The sequence below is a fragment of the Coregonus clupeaformis genome, chromosome 16, assembly GCF_020615455.1.
Source record: "Coregonus clupeaformis isolate EN_2021a chromosome 16, ASM2061545v1, whole genome shotgun sequence".
In the NCBI taxonomy this organism is placed as follows: Eukaryota; Metazoa; Chordata; class Actinopteri; order Salmoniformes; family Salmonidae; genus Coregonus; species Coregonus clupeaformis.
This window is the reverse complement of record NC_059207.1, coordinates 55,557,013-55,580,346: the sequence shown is the minus strand read 5'-3', so window position 1 is coordinate 55,580,346 and position 23,334 is coordinate 55,557,013. Positions and strand designations below refer to the sequence as shown.

The following is a 23,334-nucleotide window of genomic DNA, read 5'->3' as shown; positions in this document are numbered from 1 at the left end:
CCATGCGTTGCCATGTAATGCTTACAGGACGAAGAACAGTTTCTAAAACGGCATATCTAAGGCGCTGGTCTGTCCAAGAAGTGAGGCTAAACGATAAGGATGTTCTCTGCTATCCACTTTATTGTAATTATTATTTTGGGTATAGGGGAGGGTCACTTGTTCTTTGACAAGCGTTCAGGGATGGTTTAGGTCAAATACATTTTGCTGAAGGGAGGGCCATCAATTTTCATTTCAGATAGGTCCGATTTTCTCTATCTAACCATTATTACAAATAACGTTCACGCCCTAATTGGAGTGTCCTGTATTACGTTTACTATATTACGTCTGCCCCTGAGTCCAGGTTGACAATATGAGTGTGATGGTCTGGTGGGTAGGCCAAATTATCTGTACACACTGTCCAACAGAGACCATATAGAAATGTACACAGCACAGATATGGTGTGAAAGCAATATATCATTTATTCAGATCATGATGTTCCCAAGAATTGAATACCCATTTCCACAAGCCCTGAGACGTAAAGTATACTAAAGTACAGTAGTTCTTCAATAGAATTGACAGGTTGTCTTGGTGCTGTAGGCAAGAAAGGTTGTCAATGCATTGTGCATTCAATTCACCTAGATTGGCATTTCATAAACATCTGCTATTCCAGATGCCTTAACTCCTTGCTGTCTTGAGGAAAATATATCCTCTTGATGGGTCAAACGAGGCCACTAAGGACAGAAAAAATTAAAACAACATTGTATTAGTCTAACACCTTATTAACTTGTTTCATTCAGACTCCCTTCATGGTTGGTGATTCTAACAGAACAAATCATTGTAATGTTTCACTGCTTTACTTTGCAAAAACAATATGACTTTGGGTAGTGGCCTGGTAATGCAAAGTAATCAAATGGAAAACCTCTCACTTAGGCCTTTGGTTTTCTGAATGTGTCGATTCTTCCTCCGTGTTTGACTCTGATGTTTGGGAATATGTCTGTTAAGGCAACGTACAAATCCTCAAAGTCCTGATTCACTGTTATGTCCTAGAGGTTATAGTGCACAGAGACACACATTATCAGGTGAGTGGTTTTGCATCAATAGGTAGGTGGTGTGTTGTGAATGGGTCATTCATTAATTCATTCATTCATTCAAGTGAAAATAAGACAAGTGAAAATTCATGACCTACAGAAAAGTCCAGGCACTCCATAGCTGATTCTGGGTTCCCCTGGATTGCTTTCAGGACTCCGTAACACCCGGCAGTCTGTATAGGATTCCTCCCCATCTGACCAAAGATGGGTTAATTAACATAGAATCACAAAAGATAACACTGGCAAACATTAATAGACATAGTATCAAATATTAACCTTTTTTGTCTTTCTACTACCTATTTTTTGAGGCTGCTTCTTGGGTGTTTTTCTTGAAAAATATAGTGATGAGCATTTTATCCCACTTTTACCAATTTCTCCCTCACACATATTCCCCACTGCTTTCCAAACTACAGCCAATCTCTTTTCTGACTTACATTGAGTTTTTTTATAGTCTTGTTTACTTTGAGGCCCATGGTGAAGCGAATCGCACCTTCAGGGGGTATTCGATTGTTACTGTGGGAGATATACAAAAACAATAAGTGTTGGGGGTGTGAGGCAAGCAATACAAAACTGTTGCCTTTCAAAGGACGTCTTTACATTTTGAAGTGATAGCAGTTATCTCATAGAACGTTTTGCAGCCAAATTTCAACAGATAAAGTCATCCGTCTAAATCAAAAGCTTTACGTCATACTATGCTGCCTATTTTAGGACCGTCTGTTTAATAACTTTGAATGTTAATTGAGAAAAGTGTATAAGCATAACAAGCAAATACATGCAGAAACTGTGTACCTTATATTGAGGTCCTCTAGAGTGTTGTTGTCTTTGAGAGCTTCTCCTAAAGCTACGGCTCCATCCTTACCCAGACCATTGTAAGACAGATCCAGTGTTCTGAGGAATATGTTGTCCTGGGACATTACAAGAGAATGGTATTATTACAAACCATTTCACAGTACTCCGGAACAGAATATCTGATTTAACTGAGCTCAGTTAGAGTTTCATGAAATCATTTGAACAAGATCAGATACTGTAGATATAACCCAGAACCAAAATCTAGCGCCAGAGCTTGTACGTTTGTCCACAAGATATTCATAGATGAAAAGCAAAGTTCATACTGTATAAATGGGTTGAAATGATCTACTCTAAGGGCTATTACGTCTTCTGTTAGCCTCTGGCATTCAAGTGAGGACTAGGCATATTACTGCAAAGTGGCCTTAAATCAACAGATACGTGTCAATATGCACTAGACCTAGATTACATAGCATGTACGCTATGTTATATGATTTACCCCAAGGCCTTTAGCCAAAGCCACAACTCCTTTCCCCCGTATACAGTTCCAGGCCAGACTCAATGATTTCAGCCCTGTGTTCTCAGCAATAGCATGTCCTAGGACCTGACCTGATGAAAGAAAAAGAAGCTGTTTCTCAATAGTCTTAAGTGGCATCCCTTGTCTCCTCTTCTTGTCACCTCTCCTTGTCACCTCTCCTTTACCTTTATCATTGGGGGAAAAGCACAGGACATGTGGAAGCAATATGGTGGATCCCTACCACCTGTCATGTGTAATTAAAGGTACAACATTATTCAGTTTGAAAATGAACATCAAAACATTTGAATAAGCTAAATATGAGGAACAATATCATGTTATAAATCTAAACTTCAGCTGCAGAAAAGGATGCTGGGTAATATGCTAATTGTTGTGCACTTGCGTTTTTGAAAGTATACTTTAAATATATTTTGTGGACATTTATGTTAAATATTATTTTTTGAAAGTATACTTAAGTATATTTTCTTGAGATATGAAAGCGTATACTCTCAGGAAGCATGTTCCTCAGCTGTGCGTGTTTGCTTATGTGGAATAAACAATCGAAATCTTTGTCAACTTTCTCTGCACTCTTCTGAACAGGAATTAAGAAAGTACTTCAAAACTCATTATTGGCACTGAAACTACAGTGCCTTGCAAAAGTATTCATACCTCTTGGATTTCTTCATATTTTATTGTTACAAAGTTGGATTAAAATGGATTTAATTGTACATTTGTTTGTCAATAATCTACGCAAAATACTCTAATCTCAAAGCGGAAGATTTCTATAAATTTTTTCAAAAAGATTGATAGAAATTAAATAACTAAAATATAGCCGTTGCATAAGTATTCAACCCCATGAGTCAATACATGTTAGAAACACCTTTGGCGGAGATTACAGAGGTGAGTCTTCTTTGGTAAGTCTCTAAGAGCTTTACACACCTGGATTGTGAAAAATTAGCCCTTTATTCTTTTCATAATTCTTCAATCTCTGTCAAGATGTTGGTGCTCATGGCTAAACAGCAATATTCTAATCTTGCCATAGATTTTCAATCAGATTTAAGTCAAAACTGTAACTTGGCCACTCAGGAACATTCACTGTCTTCTTGGTAAGCAACTCCAGTGTAGATTTGGCCTTGTGTTGTAAGTTATTGTCCTACTGAAAGGTGACTTCCTCTCCCAGTGTCTGTTGTAAAGCAGACTGAAGCAGGTTTTCCTCTAGGATTTTGCCTGTTCTTAGCTCAATTCCATTTCTTTTTATCCGGAAAAACGTCCCAGTATTTGCCAATGTCAAGCATACCCATACCATGATGCAGCCACCACCATGCTTGAAAATAAGGCGACAGTTACTCAGTGATGTGTTGTGTTGGATTTGCCCTAAACATAAGGCTTTGCATTTAGGCTTTTGCAGTATTACTTTAGTGCCTTGTTACATACAAGATGTACAGTGGGGAGAACAAGTATTTGATACATTGCCGATTTTGCAGGTTTTCCTACTTACAAAGCATGTAGAGGTCTGTAATTTTTATCATAGGTACACTTCAACTGTGAGAGACGGAATCTAAAACAAACATCCAGAAAATCACATTGTATGATTTTTAAGTAATTAATTTGCATTTTATTGCATGACATAAGTATTTGATCACCTACCAACCAGTAAGAATTCCGGCTCTCACAGACCTGTTAGTTTTTCTTTAAGAAGCCCTCCTGTTCTCCACTCATTACCTGTATTAACTGCACCTGTTTGAACTCGTTACCTGTATAAAACACACCTGTCCACACACTCAATCAAACAGACTCCAACCTCTCCACAATGGCCAAGACCAGAGAGCTGTGTAAGGACATCAGGGATAAAATTGTAGACCTGCACAAGGCTGGGATGGGCTACAGGACAATAGGCAAGCAGCTTGGTGAGAAGCCAAAAACTGTTGGCGCAATTATTAGAAAATGGAAGAAGTTCAAGATGACGGTCAATCACCCTCGGTCTGGGGCTCCATGCAAGATCTCACCTCGTGGGGCATCAATGATCACGAGGAAGGTGAGGGATCAGCCCAGAACTACACGGCAGGACCTGGTCAATGACCTGAAGAGAGCTGGAACCACAGTCTCAAAGAAAACCATTAGTAACACACTACGCCGTCATGGATTAAAATCCTGCAGCGCACGCAAGGTCCCCCTGCTCAAGCCAGCGCATGTCCAGGCCCGTCTGAAGTTTGCCAATGACCATCTGGATGATCCAGAGGAGGAATGGGAGAAGGTCATGAGGTCTGATGAGACAAAAATATAGCTTTTTGGTCTAAACTCCACTCGCCGTGTTTGGAGGAAGAAGAAGGATGAGTACAACCCCAAGAACACCATCCCAACCGTGAAGCATGGAGGTGGAAACATCATTCTTTGGGGATGCTTTTCTGCAAAGGGGACAGGACGACTGCACGTATTGAGGGGAGGATGGATGGGGCCATGTATCACGAGATCTTGGCCAACAACCTCCTTCCCTCAGTAAGAGCATTGAAGATGGAGTCGTGGCTGGGTCTTCCAGCATGACAACGACCGAAACACACAGCCAGGGCAACTAAGGAGTGGCTCCGTAAGAAGCATCTCAAGGTCCTGGAGTGGCCTAGCCAGTCTCCAGACCTGAACCCAATAGAAAATCTTTGGAGGGAGCTGAAAGTCCGTATTGCCCAGCGACAGACCCAAAACCTGAAGGATCTGGAGAAGGTCTGTATGGAGGAGTGGGCCAAAATCCCTGCTGCAGTGTGTGCAAACCTGGTCAAGACTTACAGGAAACGTATGATCTCTGTAATTGCAAACAAAGGTTTCTGTTCCAAATATTAAGTTCTGCTTTTCTGATGTATCAAATACTTATGTCATGCAATAAAATGCAAATTAATTACTTAAAAATCATACAATGTGATTTTCTGGATTTTTGTTTTAGATTCCGTCTCTCACAGTTGAAGTGATAAAAATTACAGACCTCTACATGCTTTGTAAGTAGGAAAACCTGCAAAATCGGCAGTGTATCAAATACTTGTTCTCCCCACTGTATGTTTTGGATTCTTCGTTTCACTCTGTCATTTAAGTTATTCTCGTGGAGTCACTACAATGTTGTTGATCCATCCTCAGTTTTCTCCCATCACAGCCATTGAACTATGTAACTGTTTTACAATCACCAATGGCCTCATGGTAACATCCCTGAGCAGTTTCATTCCTGTCCTGCAGCTCAATTCACAAGGTCCTACTGTCTTTGATGTGTCTGGGTGGTTTAATACATAATCCACAGCATCATTATTAACTTGACAATGCTTAAAAATATATTAAATGTCTGATTTAATATTGTTACCAATCACTGCCCTTTTTATGAGGCTTTCGAAAAGGCTCACTGGTCTTTGTAGTTGAATCTGTGCTTGAAATGCAATACTTGACTGAGGGACCTTACAGATGTTGTATGTATGGCGAACAGAGGAAGGGTTAGTCATAAAAAAAATCCATGTAACATATTCTGTGATTTGTTAAGCCAAATTTTACTCCTGCACAAATTTCGGTTTGCCTAAACAAAGGGGCTGAATACTTATGCAATTACTACAGTGAGGGAAAAAAGTATTTGATCCCCTGCTGATTTTGTACGTTTGCCCACTGACAAAGACATGATCAGTCTATAATTTTAATGGTAGGTTTATTTGAACAGTGAGAGACAGAATAACAACAACAAAATCCAGAAAAACACATCAAAAATGTTATAAATTAATTTGCATTTTAATGAGGGAAATAAGTATTTGACCCCTCTGCAAAACATGACTTAGTACTTGGTGGCAAAACCCTTGTTGGCAATCACAGAGGTCAGACGTTTCTTGTAGTTGGCCACCAGGTTTGCAAACATCTCAGGATGGATTTTGTCACACTCCTCTTTGCAGATCTTCTCCAAGTCATTAAGGTTTCGAGGCTGACGTTTGGCAACTCGAACCTTCAGCTCCCTCCACAAATTTTCTATGGGATTAAGGTCTGGAGACTGGCTAGGCCACTCCAGGATCTTAATGTGCCTCTTCTTGAGCCACTCCTTTGTTGCCTTGGCCGTGTGTTTTGGGTCATTTTCAATGCCCTGGCTGAGGGAAGGAGGTTCTCACCCAAGATTTGACGGTACATGGCACCGTCCATCGTCCCTTTGATGCGGTGAAGTTGTGCTGTCCCCTTAGCAGAAAAACACCCCCAAAGCACAATGTTTCCACCTCCATGTTTGACGGTGGTGATGGTGTTCTTGGGGTCATAGGCAGCATTCCTCCTCCTCCAAACACGGCGAGTTGAGTTGATGCCAAAGAGCTCGATTTTGGTCTCATCTGACCACAAGACTTTCACCCAGTTCTCCTCTGAATCATTCAGATGTTCATTGGCAAACTTCAGACGGGCCTGTATATGTGCTTTCTTGAGCAGGGGGACCTTGCGGGCGCTGCAGGATTTCAGTCCTTCACGGCGTAGTGTGTTACCAGTTGTTTTCTTGGTGACTATGGTCCCAGCTGCCTTGAGATCATTGACAAGATCCTCCCGTGTAGTTCTGGGCTGATTCCTCACCGTTCTCATGATCATTGCAACTCCACGAGGTGAGATCTTGCATGGAGCCCCAGGCAGAGGGAGATTGACAGTTATTTTGTGTTTCTTCCATTTGCGAATAATCGCACCAACTGTTGTCACCTTCTCACCAAGCTGCTTGGCGATGGTCTTGTAGCCCATTCCAGCCTTGTGTAGGTCTACAATCTTGTCCCTGACATCCTTGGAGAGCTCTTTGGTCTTGGCCATGATGGAGAGTTTGGAATCTGATTGATTGATTGCTTCTGTGGACAGGTGTCTTTTATACAGGTAACAAGCTGAGATTAGGAGCACTCCCTTTAAGAGTGTGCTCCTAATCTCAACTCGTTACCTGTATAAAAGACACCTGGGAGCCAGAAATCTTTCTGATTGAGAGGGGGTCAAATACTTATTTCCCTCATTAAAATGCAAATCAATGTATACATTTTTTGACATGCTTTTTTCTGGATTTTTTTGTTGTTATTCTGTCTCTCACTGTTCAAATAAACCTACCATTAAAATTATAGACTGATAATTTCTTTGTCAGTGGGCAAACGTACAAAATCAGCAGGGGATCAAATACTTTTTTCCCTCACTGTATGTTTTAGTTATCACATTTTTATTAATCTTATTTTTTATTATTTTACTTCCACTTTGACATTGAAGAATATTTTGAGTTCATTGTTGACAGAAAATGACACAAATCAGTTTTAACCCCACTTTGTAACGCAATAAAATGTGAAGGAATCCAAGGGGTATGAATACTTTTGCAAGGCACTTTATACTTAGTGTACTTGATCACTCACAGAGTTTCATAAAAAAAAGTAATGCTTCAACTCCAAGTGTATTTTGAATGAATATACTAAATTACAATGAAAGTGTTTGAAATTGAAGTACAGTTTTAATGAGTGTGTTTAAGTTTAATGATAGTATACTTAGACTGAAAAACAATTAATTTAAAGTACACTTTTAATAAGTGTATTGAAGTGTGATGATAGCATATTTATAGTATACTTCAGATATACTAGAAAAATACATCTCTTATGGGAAGTATAATATTTGAATTTTTAGTATATTTAAGTATACTTTAGTATACTTATAATATATTAAAATATACTTTTGTTTTCGCTTGGGTTGGTTCCTCTCCCCTTCCTTAGACATAGCAATTGTCTCAGTTTTAATTCCTCAGACCTTTTCTGAAGCCCCATGGTCTGGTTTGTCATTTACTCTGCGTCAGGTAAGGGTTTTCATCACAAATCTCATCCACGACCAATTGAGTGGGCTTATAATGAAGGAATGCCACAATCTGCTACAAAATCTGTGGTCTGTCCCTAGCTGCTCTGCATCAGTATGTCACCACCAGTGTGTATCTGTGTGTATGTGTATCTGTGTGAATGTGTATCTGTGTGTTTCATAAACTCACTGGCTGCAGTCTTTTCAGTTGTCTGGAAAATATGTTATTAAGGCTGAGAAACAGTGGATGTTTTCTACGCCCCACTGGATAGCGATACACTGATACATTTGAGCAATTGATTAGGAAATTTAGAGCTTGAAATTGAAGTGATTCACTTTTGGTTGTGAGTTATAGTGGATTACATGAATTTGTTTATCTAACAGCCAAGTGCTGTGAACCGTACCAGAGGTGACTGTGGAGTGGAGGCTGTTATCCAGTATTCTTTAGAAAAATAACTGTAATTTCTGTGAGACTCTCAAGGGCATGAACTTCTTTAATGGAAAATAATTCCTCATCCAAAAATAGGAAGATGTCATGTTGGTTAGGGCCTATATTGGAATTTGTTTAGCTCTTTCAAAGTGTCTCGAAACAGCCCAACTTTATGTTTCAAGATGTCTTGAGACATCTTAAGACAAAGGTTATGGCTGGGTATGTTCTTTACAACATTTGTTGGGTGTTCCTCAAAGCTCTGTTCTCAGACCACTACTGTTCTAATTATAAATGCACAGTTCCTCTCCAATTACCAACTCACCCAACCCAAGACACACAACTATTAAATGCTGTGTCTCCCATGGTGTTGTGGCTGAGGTGGGTACCCTACCCAAACTCTTTCCCTCTCTGTCACCTCTTCATCCCCTTCATGCCCAGGGTATCCAACCCCTACTGTACTGTATGTTGAAGGTTAAGTCCAGGGTATGGGTTAGATAGACACACTACTACAACCCTAGTGTACCAGCTGTGTCTGCCGTCATGTTGTGGCTAAGGTCACACACACACACACACACACACACTGTACCCAAACCCTACCTGCTGCATCTCCTATGGTGTTGTGACTGAGGTCTAGGGTCTCCAGCTTGGTGTTGGAGGTCAGGGTCTGGGCCAGGTGTTGTGCGGCCCGGTCAGCCAGCTCGTTCCCGGACAGGCCGAGTGAGACCAGTGTGGTGTTCTCCATCAGCATACTGGACAGGGCCTGGGCACCACACTCCCCCAGCCTGTTCTCCCCCAGGTCCACCTCTGAGAGGGAGACACACAGAGGTCACAGAGAGGTCAGAGGTCATACAGGGTTAGAGTAGAGCAGAAGGTTGAGCTGTCTGTTGTTGTTTGTGAGTATCTGTCCTGTCCTCTTTTATGGTATAGGTTGTCGTTAATGTATTCATCCTGTTGTAATGTTGTCTGCCTGACACTTTATAAAGATTATTCAATTGATTTGCATTTGTTGAAACCTATTTGTCCTCTCATCAAAGCTACAATGTTTAAAATCTAATGTAATCCAATGATATATCTGCCGGCTTTGTTCAGGTGAGATACAATCTTAAAGCATCACTTTCCACTTTCGTTGGCAGCAGTTAACCTATTATTCTAATAGCAGTGCCATTAAGGCATTGTGAATGACAGTTATTAGTTCTGAAATAGGACCATTGGAATTGTGGTGGTGGATATAATGACACACTCAGCAGTGAAACAATCTGACATATCGACTGCTGAGAGAGAATGAATGTCAGCAGGTAGATCCTTAAGGGCCTTAACCACCTCTTTATGTAAAAATAACAACCCTCACTCTCCTCTCACTCTCCTCCCTTGGATCATGAACTGTGTACGGAGCTAGCTGCTATCTAGACACTGACTGAATGTTAAATAGGTCCCTAGGTGTCGATGCACGACAAGGATGGCAGGGGGTGTGGGTGGCACCGCCACCTCCCTGAGCCCCCTGGGTCCCGGAGCGGAGGTTGGAGGAGTGCCCACCTGTGATGTAACAGTTCTCCTTTAACATCTCGGCCATGGCAGCCCCGCCAGTCCCTTCCATCCAATTATCCCTGAGGTTCAGCTTCAGGAGGGAAGTGTTGGTTACCAAGGAAACCGCCAGCGCTTTGGTGCCCTACCGAACACATTTCACACAAATACTATTTAGTTTGTTTCTATCTCTCTTTTCTCTTTTTCTCTCTCTTTCGTCTCCTGTTGGGTTTTTCCCCCCTCTTTTTTTATGAAGAGAGGAGGATGTGCTCTCGAGACCACGTGTGTGCCTGTCTGTGTGGTTTTTTTCCTCTTTTACCAGGTACCTATTATGAAAACACCTCACCCATCTAATGGGTGCCAGAATGACCTTGTTCTTTATAGAAAGGCCCTCTCGTATCCACTAGGCTTTAGTTGCACGGTTTAATAATAAAAGAGATGCTCCATGGTTTAGACTAATGAAGCAAACAGAGGTCACATGGAGGGAGGCGTGGATTCAGGGAATGAGACAGTCTAAGAAATGATTGTTTTGTCTGGCTAAAGAGAGAGTACAAGGCTGTGCAGATGATTTGAAAGATGCTTTTTACCTTAGCTTTAGGCTCCAGTCAGCCAGCCGTATCAGTAGATTTGGTGTTAAACAGTATCCAGAACATATTGCTGTGGATAAGACTATCTACTTGGCAATTAGATAACAAGCATATGGCTGGCTACTGTGGTTTTCCAGCGCTGTTTCAGAGCTGTTTTAAGTGCACAGCTTTTGCAGATGCAAGGTAACGTTTCACTTGAATCTTCCATTGTAAAGGCTTCATCATTCTGTCAGGATAATGACACAGCAAAGTTAATAACTGTTGTCCTGACAACTGACTTCAGTTACAGTATGACACAGAACATTATATAGGTAAACTAGTTGGCTAGTGTTAATCTAGACAATCAGTTCAACCAAATACCGTTTTTCTCATCACTATGTAGCCTAAAGTCAATCGTCAAAAGCTGACCTGTAACCCTGGAACGTATTATGTCATATATACTGTATATGCTAGTGTTATGTAGCCTTCATGATACAGAGTTAAGTAAAGAGTAACTGAATCCACTCTCCCCTCCATCCATTCCTCATTACTGATCTGATCTGATTGGATTGATGGAAACCCTCCTTTCACCCTTAAACATTCTGTAAGATCAATAATCACTTAAAATTAACCTAATCAGTAAGGAAGGAGAAGGAAGGGAAGGGAACATGTTTACATTATTCAAACAGGGCACTGGTCAATTCATTATGTAAAATCCTTGCTTCCTCCATCCTTGTTTCCTCAATTCCTTGCTTCCCTCTCAAAGCTCATTGGAGGAGGAGACCATGAGAGGGCATGAGGGAGAGACCGTGGAAGGGAACATTTTTGCATTATTCAAACAGAGCACTGGCCTGGTCAGTCTTACCTGAGGCCCTAGGCCATGGTGCATCATGGTCAGCTCAGTGTTGCCCATCTGTCTCAGGAAATAGGATACAGGGACTACGTTGTACATTCTACACGCTTCCCTGTACCGAGTCTGGCCCGTCGGGTCATATGCCTCCCTCACATCTGCAACAGAACCAAGCAGACACAAGACATGAGTTCAAATACTGTTTGAAATCCTTTCAAATACTTTAGCTGGGCTTGAATGAACTTGCCTGACACAATGTTTCAAGTTTTAAGTAGAACAAAAACACATGAGAAATAGAAGAAAGTAAGTAAGCTATATACAGGATCAGTTCCAGGGTCAGTGCCAATACCATATTTATAATGTACAGGGATATTGGAGTGGTAGGGGTAGATATGTATAGGGGTAAGGTGGCTAGGCATCAGGATGTATGATAAACAGAGTAGCAGCAGTGTATATGATGTTTCTATGTGAGTGTGTGAGCAAATGAATTGTGTGTGTGTGTGTGTGTGTGTGTGTGTATGTGTGTGTGTGTGTGTGTGTGTGTGTTGGAGTGTCAGTGTGAGTGAGTGTGTAGAGTATGTGAGTGTGCATAGAGTCAGTGCAAAAATACAAAATTAAATAGAAGGGTCAATGCAGATAGTCTGTGTAGCCATTTTGTTTTCTATTTAGCAGTCTTATGGCTTGGGGACAGAAGCTGTTCAGGAGCCTGTTGGTGTCAGACTTGTTGCTCCGGTACCGCTTGCTGTGCGGAAGCAGTGAGAACAGTCTATGGCTTGGGTGGTTGGAGTCTTCAACCATTTCCCGGGCCTTCCTTTCACACCGACTGATATAGTGGTCCTGGATAGCAGGGAGCTCGGCCACAGTAATGTACTGGGCTGTCCGCACAACCATCTGTAGCGCCATGCAATCAAGGGCGGTGCAGTTGCCATACCAAGCAGTGATTCAGCCAGTCAAGATGCTCTCAATGGTGCAACTTTTTGAGGATTTGAAGGCCCATGCCAAATATTTTCAACCTCCTGAGCACTGTTTGCATACAGTGGGGGAAAAAAGTATTTAGTCAGCCACCAATTGTGCAAGTTCTCCCACTTAAAAAGATGAGAGAGGCCTATCATTTTCATCATAGGTACACGTCAACTATGACAGACAAATTGATAAAAAAAATCCAGAAAATCACATTGTAGGATTTTTAATGAATTTATTTGCAAATTATGGTGGAAAATAAGTATTTGGTCACCTACAAACAAGCAAGATTTCTGGCTCTCACAGACCTGTAACTTCTTCTTTAAGAGGCTCCTCTGTCCTCCACTCGTTACCTGTATTAATGGCACCTGTTTGAACTTGTTATCAGTATAAAAGACACCTGTCCACAACCTCAAACAGTCACACTCCAAACTCCACTATGGCCAAGACCAAAGAGCTGTCAAAGGACACCAGAAACAAAATTGTAGACCTGCACCAGGCTGGGAAGACTGAATCTGCAATAGATAACATTTACATTTACATTTTAGTCATTTAGCAGACGCTCTTATCCAGAGCGACTTACAGTTAGTGAATACATCTTTTTTTTTTTTTTTTTTATACTGGCCCCCCGTGGGAATCGAACCCACAACCCTGGCGTTGCAAACGCCATGCTCTATCAACTGAGCTACATCCCTGCCGGCCATTCCCTCCCCTACCCTGGACGACGCTGGGCCAATTGTGCGCCGCCCATGAGTCTCCCGGTCGCGGCCGGCTGCGACAGAGCCTGGATTCGAACCAGGATCTCTAGTGGCACAGTTAGCACTGAGATGCAGTGCCTTAGACCACTGCGCCACTCAGGAGTACCAGCTTGGTTTGAAGAAATCAACTGTGGGAGCAATTATTAGGAAATGGAAGACATACAAGACCACTGATAATCACCCTCGATCTGGGGCTCCACGCAAGATCTCACCCCGTGGGGTCAAAATGATCACAAGAACGGTGAGCAAAAATCCCAGAACCACACGGGGGGACCTAGTGAATGACCTGCAGAGAGCTGGGACCAAAGTAACAAAGCCTACCATCAGTAACACACTACGCCGCCAGGGCTTCAAATCCTGCAGTGCCAGACGTGTCCCCCTGCTTAAGCCAGTACATGTCCAGGCCCGTCTGAAGTTAGCTAGAGTGCATTTGGATGATCCAGAAGAGGATTGGGAGAATGTCATATGGTCAGATGAAACCAAAATAGAACTTTTTGGTAAAAACTCAACTCGTCGTGTTTGGAGGACAAATAATGCTGAGTTGCATCCAAAGAACACCATACCTACTGTGAAGCATGGGGGTGGAAACATCATGCTTTGGGGCTGTTTTTCTGCAAAGGGATCAGGACGACTGATCCGTGTAAAGGAAAGAATGAATGGGGCCATGTATCGTGAGATTTTGAGTGAAAACCTCCTTCCATCAGCAAGGGCATTGAAGATGAAATGTGGCTGGGTCTTTCAGCATGACAATGATCCCAAACACACCGCCCGGGCAACGAAGGAGTGGCTTCGTAAGAAGCATTTCAAGGTCCTGGAGTGGCCTAGCCAGTCTCCAGATCTCAACCCCATAGAAAATCTTTGGAGGGAGTTGAAAGTCTGTATTGCCCAGCGACAGCCCCAAAACATCACTGCTCTAGAGGAGATCTGCATGGAGCAATGGGCCAAAATACCAGCAACAGTGTGTGAAAACCTTGTGAAGACTTACAGAAAACGTTTGACCTGTGTCATTGCCAACAAAGGGTATATAACAAAGTATTGAGAAACTTTTGTTATTGACCAAATACTTATTTTCCACCATAATTTGCAAATAAATTCATAAAAAATCCTACAATATGATTTTCTGGATTTTTTTTTCTCATTTTGTCTGTCATAGTTGACGTGTACGTATGATGAAAATTACAGGCCTCTCACATCTTTTTAAGTGGGAGAACTTGCACAATTGGTGGCTGACTAAATACTTTTTTTCCCCACTGTAAGTGTGGACCATTTTAAGTCCTTAGTGATTTGGACACCGAGGAACTTGAAGCTCTCGACCCGCTCCACTGCAGTCCCTGCCCCCCCATTTCCTGTAGTCCACAATCAGCTCCTTGGTCTTACTGACATTGAGGGAGCGGTTGTTGTCCTGGCACCACTCTGCCAGGTAACTGACCTCCTCCCTGTAGGCTGTCTCATTGTCGCCGGTGATCAGGCCTACCACCGTTGTGTCATCAGCAAACTTGATGATGGTGTTGGATTCATGCTTGGCCATGCAGGCATGGGTGAACAGGTAGTACAGGAGGGGACTAAGCACACACCCCTGTGGGGCCCCCGTGTTGAGGGTCAGTATGGCGGAGGTGAGGTTGTCTACCCTCACCAACTGGGGTCGGCCCATCAGAAAGTCCATGTCACGACTTCGGCCGAGGCTGCCTCCCCTCCTTGTTCGGGCAGGCTTCGGCGTTCATCGTCACCGGAGTACTAACCACTGCCGCCCCAATCATCATCACAATTGTCTTGTCTCGTTATCACACACACCTGGTTCTAATCCCCTAATTAGTCAGTGTATAAGTATTCCCTCTGCCCCCTTGTCCTTGTGGGTGATTGTTTATTGTGAAGGTTAGTGAAGCTTGGTGGAGCGCGTGTATTTTGTTCGACGGGAGTATTTTCCCGTGTGCCTTGTGTTTTTGACGCATTTCTGCGTAACCCTGTACTTTGCAGATTAAAGCCTGTTATTCTGTGATTTACCCTCCTGCGCCTGACTCCTTCAACACCACCTCATCACATAATCACCCACCTGCTTTCATGGAGTCAGCAGGAGAAGAGCGCATGCCTGGTGTCGTGGCACGGGTCCAGGAGCATTCCACGATGCTTGCCAGCTTGGGGGAAGCGATGGATCGGGTTCTTCAGGTCGTTCAACGCCTGGAGAGGAGAGAACCCGATCTGTCGAGACCAGCTGGCCAACCGGATCCAGCCACCTACACCCCAGCATCCGGAGGGATCCAGATATCCCGACCACGGGCGTTTGATGGGACGGCGGTGCTGTGCCAGGGATTCCTCCTCCAATTGGAGCTTTACTTCGCCAGCATCAGGCCGGAACCATCGGAGCAGGAGAAGGTGTACGTCCTCGTTTCCTGCCTCTGTGGGAAAGCCCTGGAGTGGGCCAACGTGGTGTGGAACGAAGGAGGAGCCGCGTTGGAGGACTACAGGGAGTTCGCTCGCCTCTTTCGGGCGGTCTTCGATCACCCGCCCGAGGGTCGAGAGGCGGGTGAGCGACTGGTCCACCTGAGGCAGGGGACGAGGACCGCGCAGGACTTCGCCTTGGAGTTTCGGACGCTGGTAGCGGGGTCCGGGTGGAACGAGCGGGCCCTGATCGACCAATTCCGGTGCCATCTGCGCGAGGACGTCTGACAGGAGCTAGATTGCCGGGACACCATGTTGTCCTTTAATAAACTGGTGGACATGGCCATTCGATTGTACAACCTGCTGGCAGCCAGAGGACGTCCTGGAAGGGGTCTGCCCGTTTCCACCCCGGACGACTCGGATCCCGAGCAGATGGAGCTGGGTGGAGCCGCTAGCTGAGAGAGTGGAGGAGGACAGCGACAGTGCCACTCTGGTGGCACGAAGGGACAGTACACCACATGTCATAGTCAACGTTCTTTTGGGACTGGAGGCGGCAGGCAGGGCACTCACGCATCACCCCGGGTATCGAACACCCACACTTGTTCAGAGCCCTCTGTTGCTCACTGTACCCTACCTATCCACTTTCCCGATCACATGGTAGTTTCCCAGTGTAAGGCGCGAGTCGATTCAAGCACAGCTGGGAACTTTATGGACAGGGCATTCGCACGCCGTCAAGGCATTTCATTGGTTCCCCTATCCATTCCACTCCCCATCAGAGTACTCGATAGTCGACCAATAGGGTCCGGGTTCGTTACGGAAGTCACGATACCAGTCACCATGATCACCCAGTAGACTAATTGTGAGCAGGTTATTTTTTTGATTATTGAATCTCCTGCTTTCCCTGTGGTATAAGGTATCCCTTGGCTAGCACTCCACAACCCCACCTTCTCATGGCCGCAGAGGGCTCTCACAGGGTGGTCGCGAGAGTGTCAGGGTAGGTGTCTAGATCTTTCCGTTGGTGCAACCACGGTGGAAAGTCCAGACAGTACCTCCACCGTGCGCATTCCCCTGAATACCTTGATCTGGCGCAAGCGTTCTCTAAAACGCAGGCGACTAAATGACCACCTCATCGGGCGGGGGATTGCGCGATAAACCTCTGGGTAGACGCTGTACCTCCCAGGAGTCATATATACCCCCTGTCACAGGTTGAAACGGTGGCTATGGAAACATATGTCACCGAGTCCCTGCACCAGGGGTATATACGTCCCTCCACTTCACCCGCCTCCTCAAGTTTCTTCTTTCTGAAGAAGAAGGACGGAGGTCTGCGCCCGTGCATTGATTATCGACCACTGAACAGGGAGACGATAAGATTTAGTTATCCTCTCCCCCTCATTCCTTCAGTGATTGAATCAATGCATGGGGCGCGCTTCTTCACCAAATTAGATCTCAGGAGTGCGTACAACCTGGTGCGATATCCGAGAGGAAGATGAATGGAAGACAGCATTTAGTACAACCACGGGCATTATGAATACCTGGTGATGCCCTATGGTTTGATGAATGCTCCCTCAGTTTTCCAGTCCTTTGTGAACTAGGGGTTTCGGGACATGCTTGGTCGTGGTGTAGTGGTCTACATCGATGACATCCTGGTGTATTCCGTTACGCGCGCCGAGCATGTGTCCCTGGTTCGCAAGGTGCTGGCCCGACTGTTGGAAAATGACCTTTATGCTAAGGCAGAGAAGTGTATGTTTTTCCAGCAGTCCGTCTCCTTCCCTGGATACCGCATTTCCACCTCAGGTGTGGAGATGGAGGGAGATTGCATTTCAGCCATGCGTAATTGGCCGACTCCAACCACGGTTAAGGAGGTGCAGCGCTTCCTTGGCTTTGCCAACTACTATCTGAGGTTTATCCAGGGCTTTGGCAAGGTCACAGCTCCCATTACCTCCCTGTTGAAGGGTGGGCCGTCCCGGCTCCGCTGGTCTGCTGAGGCTGACCTGGCCTTCAGCAAACTGCAGGGTCTGTTCACCTCAGCCCCAGTACTGGCCCACCCCGATTCATCACTACCGTTTGTAGTGGAGGTGGATGCGTCCGAGGTTGGGATAGGAGCTGTCCTGTCTCAACGCTCGAGCACGCCACCTAAGCTCCGCCCCTGTGCCTTCTTCTCTAAGAAGCTCAGCCTGGCGGAGCAGAACTACGACGTTGGTGATCAGGAGCTGTTGGCTGTTGTCCGAGCCTTGACCGTGTGGAGGCATTGGGTCGAAGGGGCGAAACACCCTTTCCTCGTCTGGACTGACCACTGTAACCTGGAGTACATCTGGGCAGCGAGGAGGCTGAATCCTCGCCAGGCCAGGTGGGCCCTATTCTGCAGAGGCCCTGTTTACTCACGTCTTCTGGCACTACGGGGTGTCAGAGGATATTGTGTCCGACCGAGGTCCCCAGTTCACGTCCAAGGTTTGGAAGGTGTTCATGGAACGTCTGGGGGTCTCGGTCAGCCTGACTTCTGGGTTTCACCCCGAGTCAAATGGGCAGGTGGAACGAGTAAATCAGGATGTGGGTAGGTTCCTGCGGTCCTACTGCCAGGACTGGCCGGGGGAGTGGTCGGTGTTCTTGCCATGGGCAGAATATGCCCAGAACTCTCTCCGCCACTCCTCTACTAACCTAACACCATTCCAATGTGTTTTAGGTTACCAACCGGTTCTGGCACCGTGGCTCACCTCCAGCGTGCCGTGCGTCGTCAGAAGGCCAACGCTAACCGTCACCGCAGTGAGGCCCCGGTCTTCATACCGGGGGATCGGGTCTGGCTCTCGACCCGGAATTTGCCCCTCTGCCTGCCCTGCCGGAAGCTGAGCCCACGGTTTGTGGGGCCGTTCAAAGTCTTGAGGAGAATCAACGAGGTTACGTATAGGTTGTTACTTCCCCCAGATTACCGTATTAACCCCTCGTTTCATGTGTCTCTCCTCAGGCCGGTGGTGGTTGGTCCGCTCCAGGAGTCTGAGGTGCGGGAGGTTCCTCCACCTCCTCTGGACATCGAGGGGGCCCCGGGGGACTCTGTCCGTGCCATCCTGGATTCGAGGCGTCGGGTGGGGGGCCTTCAGTACCTCGTGGAGTGGGAGGGAGGGGTACGGTCCGGATATCCTCGATTCCCTCCCTGTTGCGGGATTTCCACCGTCGCCATCTGGCTCGCCCTGCTCCGCATCCTCCTGGCCGTCCCTGTGGGGGGGGGGGTACTGTCACGACTTCGGCCGAGGCTGCCTCCCCTCCTTGTTCGGGCAGGCTTCGGCGTTCGTCATCACCGGAGTACTAACCACTGCCGCCCCAATCATCATCACAATTGTCTTGTCTCGTTATCACACACACCTGGTTCTAATCCCCTAATTAGTCTGTGTATAAGTGTTCCCAATGCCCCCTTGTCCTTGTGGTTGATTGTTTATTGTGAAAGTTAGTGAAGCTCGGTGGAGCGCATGTATTTTGTTCAACGGGAGTATTTTCCTGTGTGCCTTGTATTTTTCCAGTGCACCTATTTTGTGCCCTGGAGTGTGTTTGACGCATTTCTGCGTAACCCTGTATTTTGCGGATTAAAGCCTGTTATTATGTGATTTACCCTCCTGCGCCTGACTCCTTCAACACCACCTCATCACAGTCCAGGATCCAGTTGCAGAGGGAGGTGTTCAGTCCCAGGGTCCCAAGCTAGTTTACGAGTTTGGAGGGGACTGTGCTGTAGTCAATTAACAGCATTCTCACATGGGTATTCCTCTTATCTAGGTGGGTGAGGGCAGTGTGGAGTGCAATTGAGATTGCTTAGTCTATGGATCTGTTGGCACGGTATGCAAATTGGAGTGAGTCTAGGGTGTCTAGGATGATTGTTGTTGATTGTGCCATAACCAACCTTTCAAAGCACTTCAGGGCGGTAGTCATTGTGGCAGGTAGCCTTAGAGTTCTTGGGAACAGGAATGATGGTGGTCAGCTTGAGACGTGGGGATCACAGACTGGGACAAGGAGAGGTTGAAAATGATCGTGAATATGCCTACCAGCTGTTCTGCGCATGCTCTGAGAACGTGCCCTGTAATACCGTCCGGCCCCGAGGCCTTACGAGTGTTGACCTGATTAAAAACCTTACTCATGTCGGCCTCGGAGAGCGAGATCACCCAGTCCCCTGGGTCAGCGGGGGCCCAGATGCATGGCTCTGTGTTGTTTTTATCAAAGCGTGCATAAAATGCATTGAGTTCGTCTGGTAGAGAGGCATCGTTGGGCAGATCAAGGCTGGGTCTTCCTTTATAATCCGTAATGGACTGTAGACTGTCACATGCGTTGGGCATTTGAGCCTGTGTAATAGGATTCTACCTTGTTCCTATATTGTCCTTTTGCTTGTTTGATGTCTCTGCGGAGGTCGCAGCGGGACTTCTTGTACTTGTTCCTGTCCTCAGCCGTAGCCTCGGGGTTTGCTGAAATAGCCCTGTGTGTGGTAGCCCTGTCTTTTAGCTTAGCGCCAACCTCAGTGTTAATCCAGGGCTTTTGATTGGGGATGCGGCGAACCTTCACTGTGGGGATGACGTTGGCGATGCATTTCCTAATGAAGCCGGTGACGGCGGTGGTTAGCTAGTCGATGCTATTGGTGGAGTCCCAGAACATATTCCAGTCAGCGCTAGCAAAGCAGTCTTGTAGCATAGCATCCGATTCGGAGGGCCATTTCTCAACAGAGTGCATCACGGGTGCTTCCTGTTTGAGCTTCTGCTTGTAGACAGGAAGCAAGAGTATATGATCTGCTTTGCCAAAGGGTGACTTTATCGCCCCCTAGTGGCGAATGCGATGTGTTCATGGAAGTTGGGCATTGTGTCTTAATGACGCAGAATTAAATTCACCGGCAACAAGGAAAGCAGCCTCCGGGGGCAAGGTTTCCTGATTGTTTATAGCCTCATACAGTTCATTAAGTACTAGCTTGTTGTTTTTCTTGTCCTGAGGTGGAATATTTACAGCAATCACGATAACAGCTGAAAACTCTCTCGGAAGGTAGAAGGGTCGGCATTTGACCATCAGGTATTCCAAGACGGGTGAACAATGGGTCAAGAGACGCTAGAGTCAGCACAACATTTGCTGTTGATGAAGCGGCACACCCCTCCCCCTCTCGATTTCCCTGAATGCAATGTCCTCTGCTCGGTGAATGGAGAATTCATCGAATTGGATTGCCTTGGGGGGTATCTTGTCCGAAAGCAATGCTTTAGAATGGCAGAGAGTATTGCAGTTACGAGAGTCCCGTTGATAGCAAAACCTCGATCGGAGGTCATCCATCATATTATCAAGAAACTATACACTGGCCAATAGAATGGAGGGAAGAGGTGGCCGGTTTTCCCCTTCGCCTTAATCTCGCCAGTGCTCTCCCTCTCGTCTCTTTTTTGCTGGCGTTTCCTCTTGAATTACAGAAAGAGCACAGGGCAGATGAGTCGAAGTGGAAGTTGAAGCCAGAATTGAGGTTGGTAACGTGATGTTCAAAAGCTCTTGTCGAGCATAATAAATGATAATGGATACATTCCGTGCAAAATAAATAAAGATAAACACCAAAATAAAAATAATAATTGGGTTAGAGCTCACAAGACGGCAGCCATACAGTACGGCGCCATCTTGAAAATGGAACCAATAGAATAGTCCCAACACAGTAAACCCCGTCCACTGAGCACTTCAGACAGACTAAATCAAATGCTCAAAGTATTTGAACGATTTCAAATAGTATTTGAACCCAGGACTGAACCAGCCACACGTTTCTCCATCAGAGCCACTCACTATCAAAACAAGTAAAAGGACTTGGCATCTCTACATATCCCTCTGAGACAGTCTAAGCTGTCAATGTGACTTTGGTCGTTAAAGTATCCTTGCGGTTGATTTCACCACGTCTGGGGACTGGGTAGTGGGTACTAGCTCATTCATGTACCAGATGGCCTTCACTTATGGTGAAAGAGGCCTTACTACAAAGCCTAGATGAAGTCATTAAGATGCAGAACAGAAATCTCTGTGTGTAGGTGTTTGTTTCTGCCATCCCTTCAACTAATCAGGAGGAAAAGCGGAGGGGGGGTGATGGATAGAGAGAGATTTATTGGGACAGTTGCTCATGTTCAAAGCATGATCTAAATATGATCAGAAATAAGATGAGGGTTCTTTCTATGAAATTGTTAACGACGACTTCCTAGAGAGAGAGCGAGAGGGATACAAAGAGAAAAAGCATGTGAAAGTGTGATGATCTATCAGAGATGAAACGGTTAATGTCAAACACGACTCATCAGTTAGCCATTTCTCTTCCCCCGAGACAAGAGACAGTGGCAAACCACACGCTCTGCCCCTTAGCTCTCTTACACCCTTCATCAGAACTTGTGATTCACCCACCTTTCTCTCGTTCTCTCTTTTATTAAGAACTCGCAGCGCTACGATGTACTACCTACCTCCCAGCTCCAAGTCTGTGTCATAGTCCTCGTCTGAAGCTGTGATGACACATTCCTTCCCCCTCTCCTGTGTGTCTCCATCGCAACCTCCGCCTCCACTGCCCTCTTCTTCCTTCTCCTCCTTTCTCTCACCCCTGTCTGACACCTCCCCCTCAGGGCTGGAGTGACGGCCGGACCCTGACCGGGTCACTGTCTGCAGCAGGGAGTGGGAGAGAGAGAGTGTGGCTGAGGCTCAAAGAATTGACACTGATCATATTGTAGCAGCTGGTTTTAGAATGATAGTGGAGACATCCCTGTACTACAGATGTACTGTAAGTACAGGGCTGCATAACTCAAACTCTTGAGAGCTGTAGTATGCTGGTATTTATTCATGCATTTTAATCAGAGGCTGATCAAGAAAACCAGTAATACTGTGTCCCTCAAAGTGGATATTGAAAAAAGTAAAAGACAAGTGACAACAAATGTTTTCCAGTGACACACTACCAAATCTATATCCTCAAACTATTGTCTCTCAAGTCAGATCCATCTGCCCATCTACCTGTATGTCGACGCTTCCCCTACTGAAAGCTTTCCTGGGTCTGCTGGGTGGTCGGCTTCCTATCCCACCCAGTTGCGTTCTCTCACTCTCCATCTCTGCGTCATCATCCTCCAGAACAGACGGCAGCAGGGACTCTTTGGCCAACTTCTTCCCAACGACCATTGTTCCAACACAACGGACTCGGCTTGTCTTCCACCCAATATATTTTGTTGCTTGTAAGCTTTCACAAGTAGTTTTGCTAGTTGGAGTGTGCCGATGTAAATCTAAGATGTGTTAGAATGGTATATGTGACTGAGGGTGAAATCAGTGCAGTGAACTTCTTGGCTGCTGCCCCAACATGTCTTGCTCAATCTCGTAAAAACTATTGACTGGCAAGCTATTCAGCTAATTAGGAAGTTGTGGGCTTTTCACTCTGGCTCACACCCACCAATCCACAGGAGGCTGAGGACACGGGTGCTGGTTTCATGTTTGACTGATTTACTTTGTTGTTAGGTTACCATGGTGCTGGATTGTATCTCTAGCTGAGTGCCACTGCCTACACTTCGCATCTCAGTGCCCGTATTGTACCGGAGTCCCTACCCTGTTGTGAAGGCTTTGAGAATGACAACAAGAGCAGGAAGCGCACAGAGCTGGCTTGTTTGCAGTAATTATAATCATTTCAATACAGCAAAAGGCACAGGACATGGAGTGTACACAATACATCTCCTATACCTACTTAAATCTTTGAAACTGCCTGAGCGCAGGCAACACTCAACA

General features: G+C 45.5%; 1 protein-coding gene across 1 annotated transcript; it reads right to left on the bottom strand.

Moving 5' to 3' along the window:
- Positions 1-161: 161 nt before the first annotated feature.
- Positions 162-22,869, bottom strand: lrrc74b (leucine rich repeat containing 74B). Its single transcript, XM_041900087.1, has 11 exons — positions 22,579-22,869; positions 22,041-22,233; positions 11,537-11,679; positions 10,118-10,250; positions 9,182-9,388; positions 2,353-2,462; positions 1,857-1,972; positions 1,502-1,580; positions 1,166-1,261; positions 906-1,022; positions 162-710 (listed from the first exon to the last, which is right to left on the bottom strand). The coding sequence occupies exons 1-10, from the start codon at positions 22,738-22,740 to the stop codon at positions 906-908; spliced, it is 1,356 nt and encodes a 451-aa protein (XP_041756021.1). The 5' UTR covers positions 22,741-22,869; the 3' UTR covers positions 162-710.
- Between the last annotated feature and the right edge of the window lie 465 nt (positions 22,870-23,334).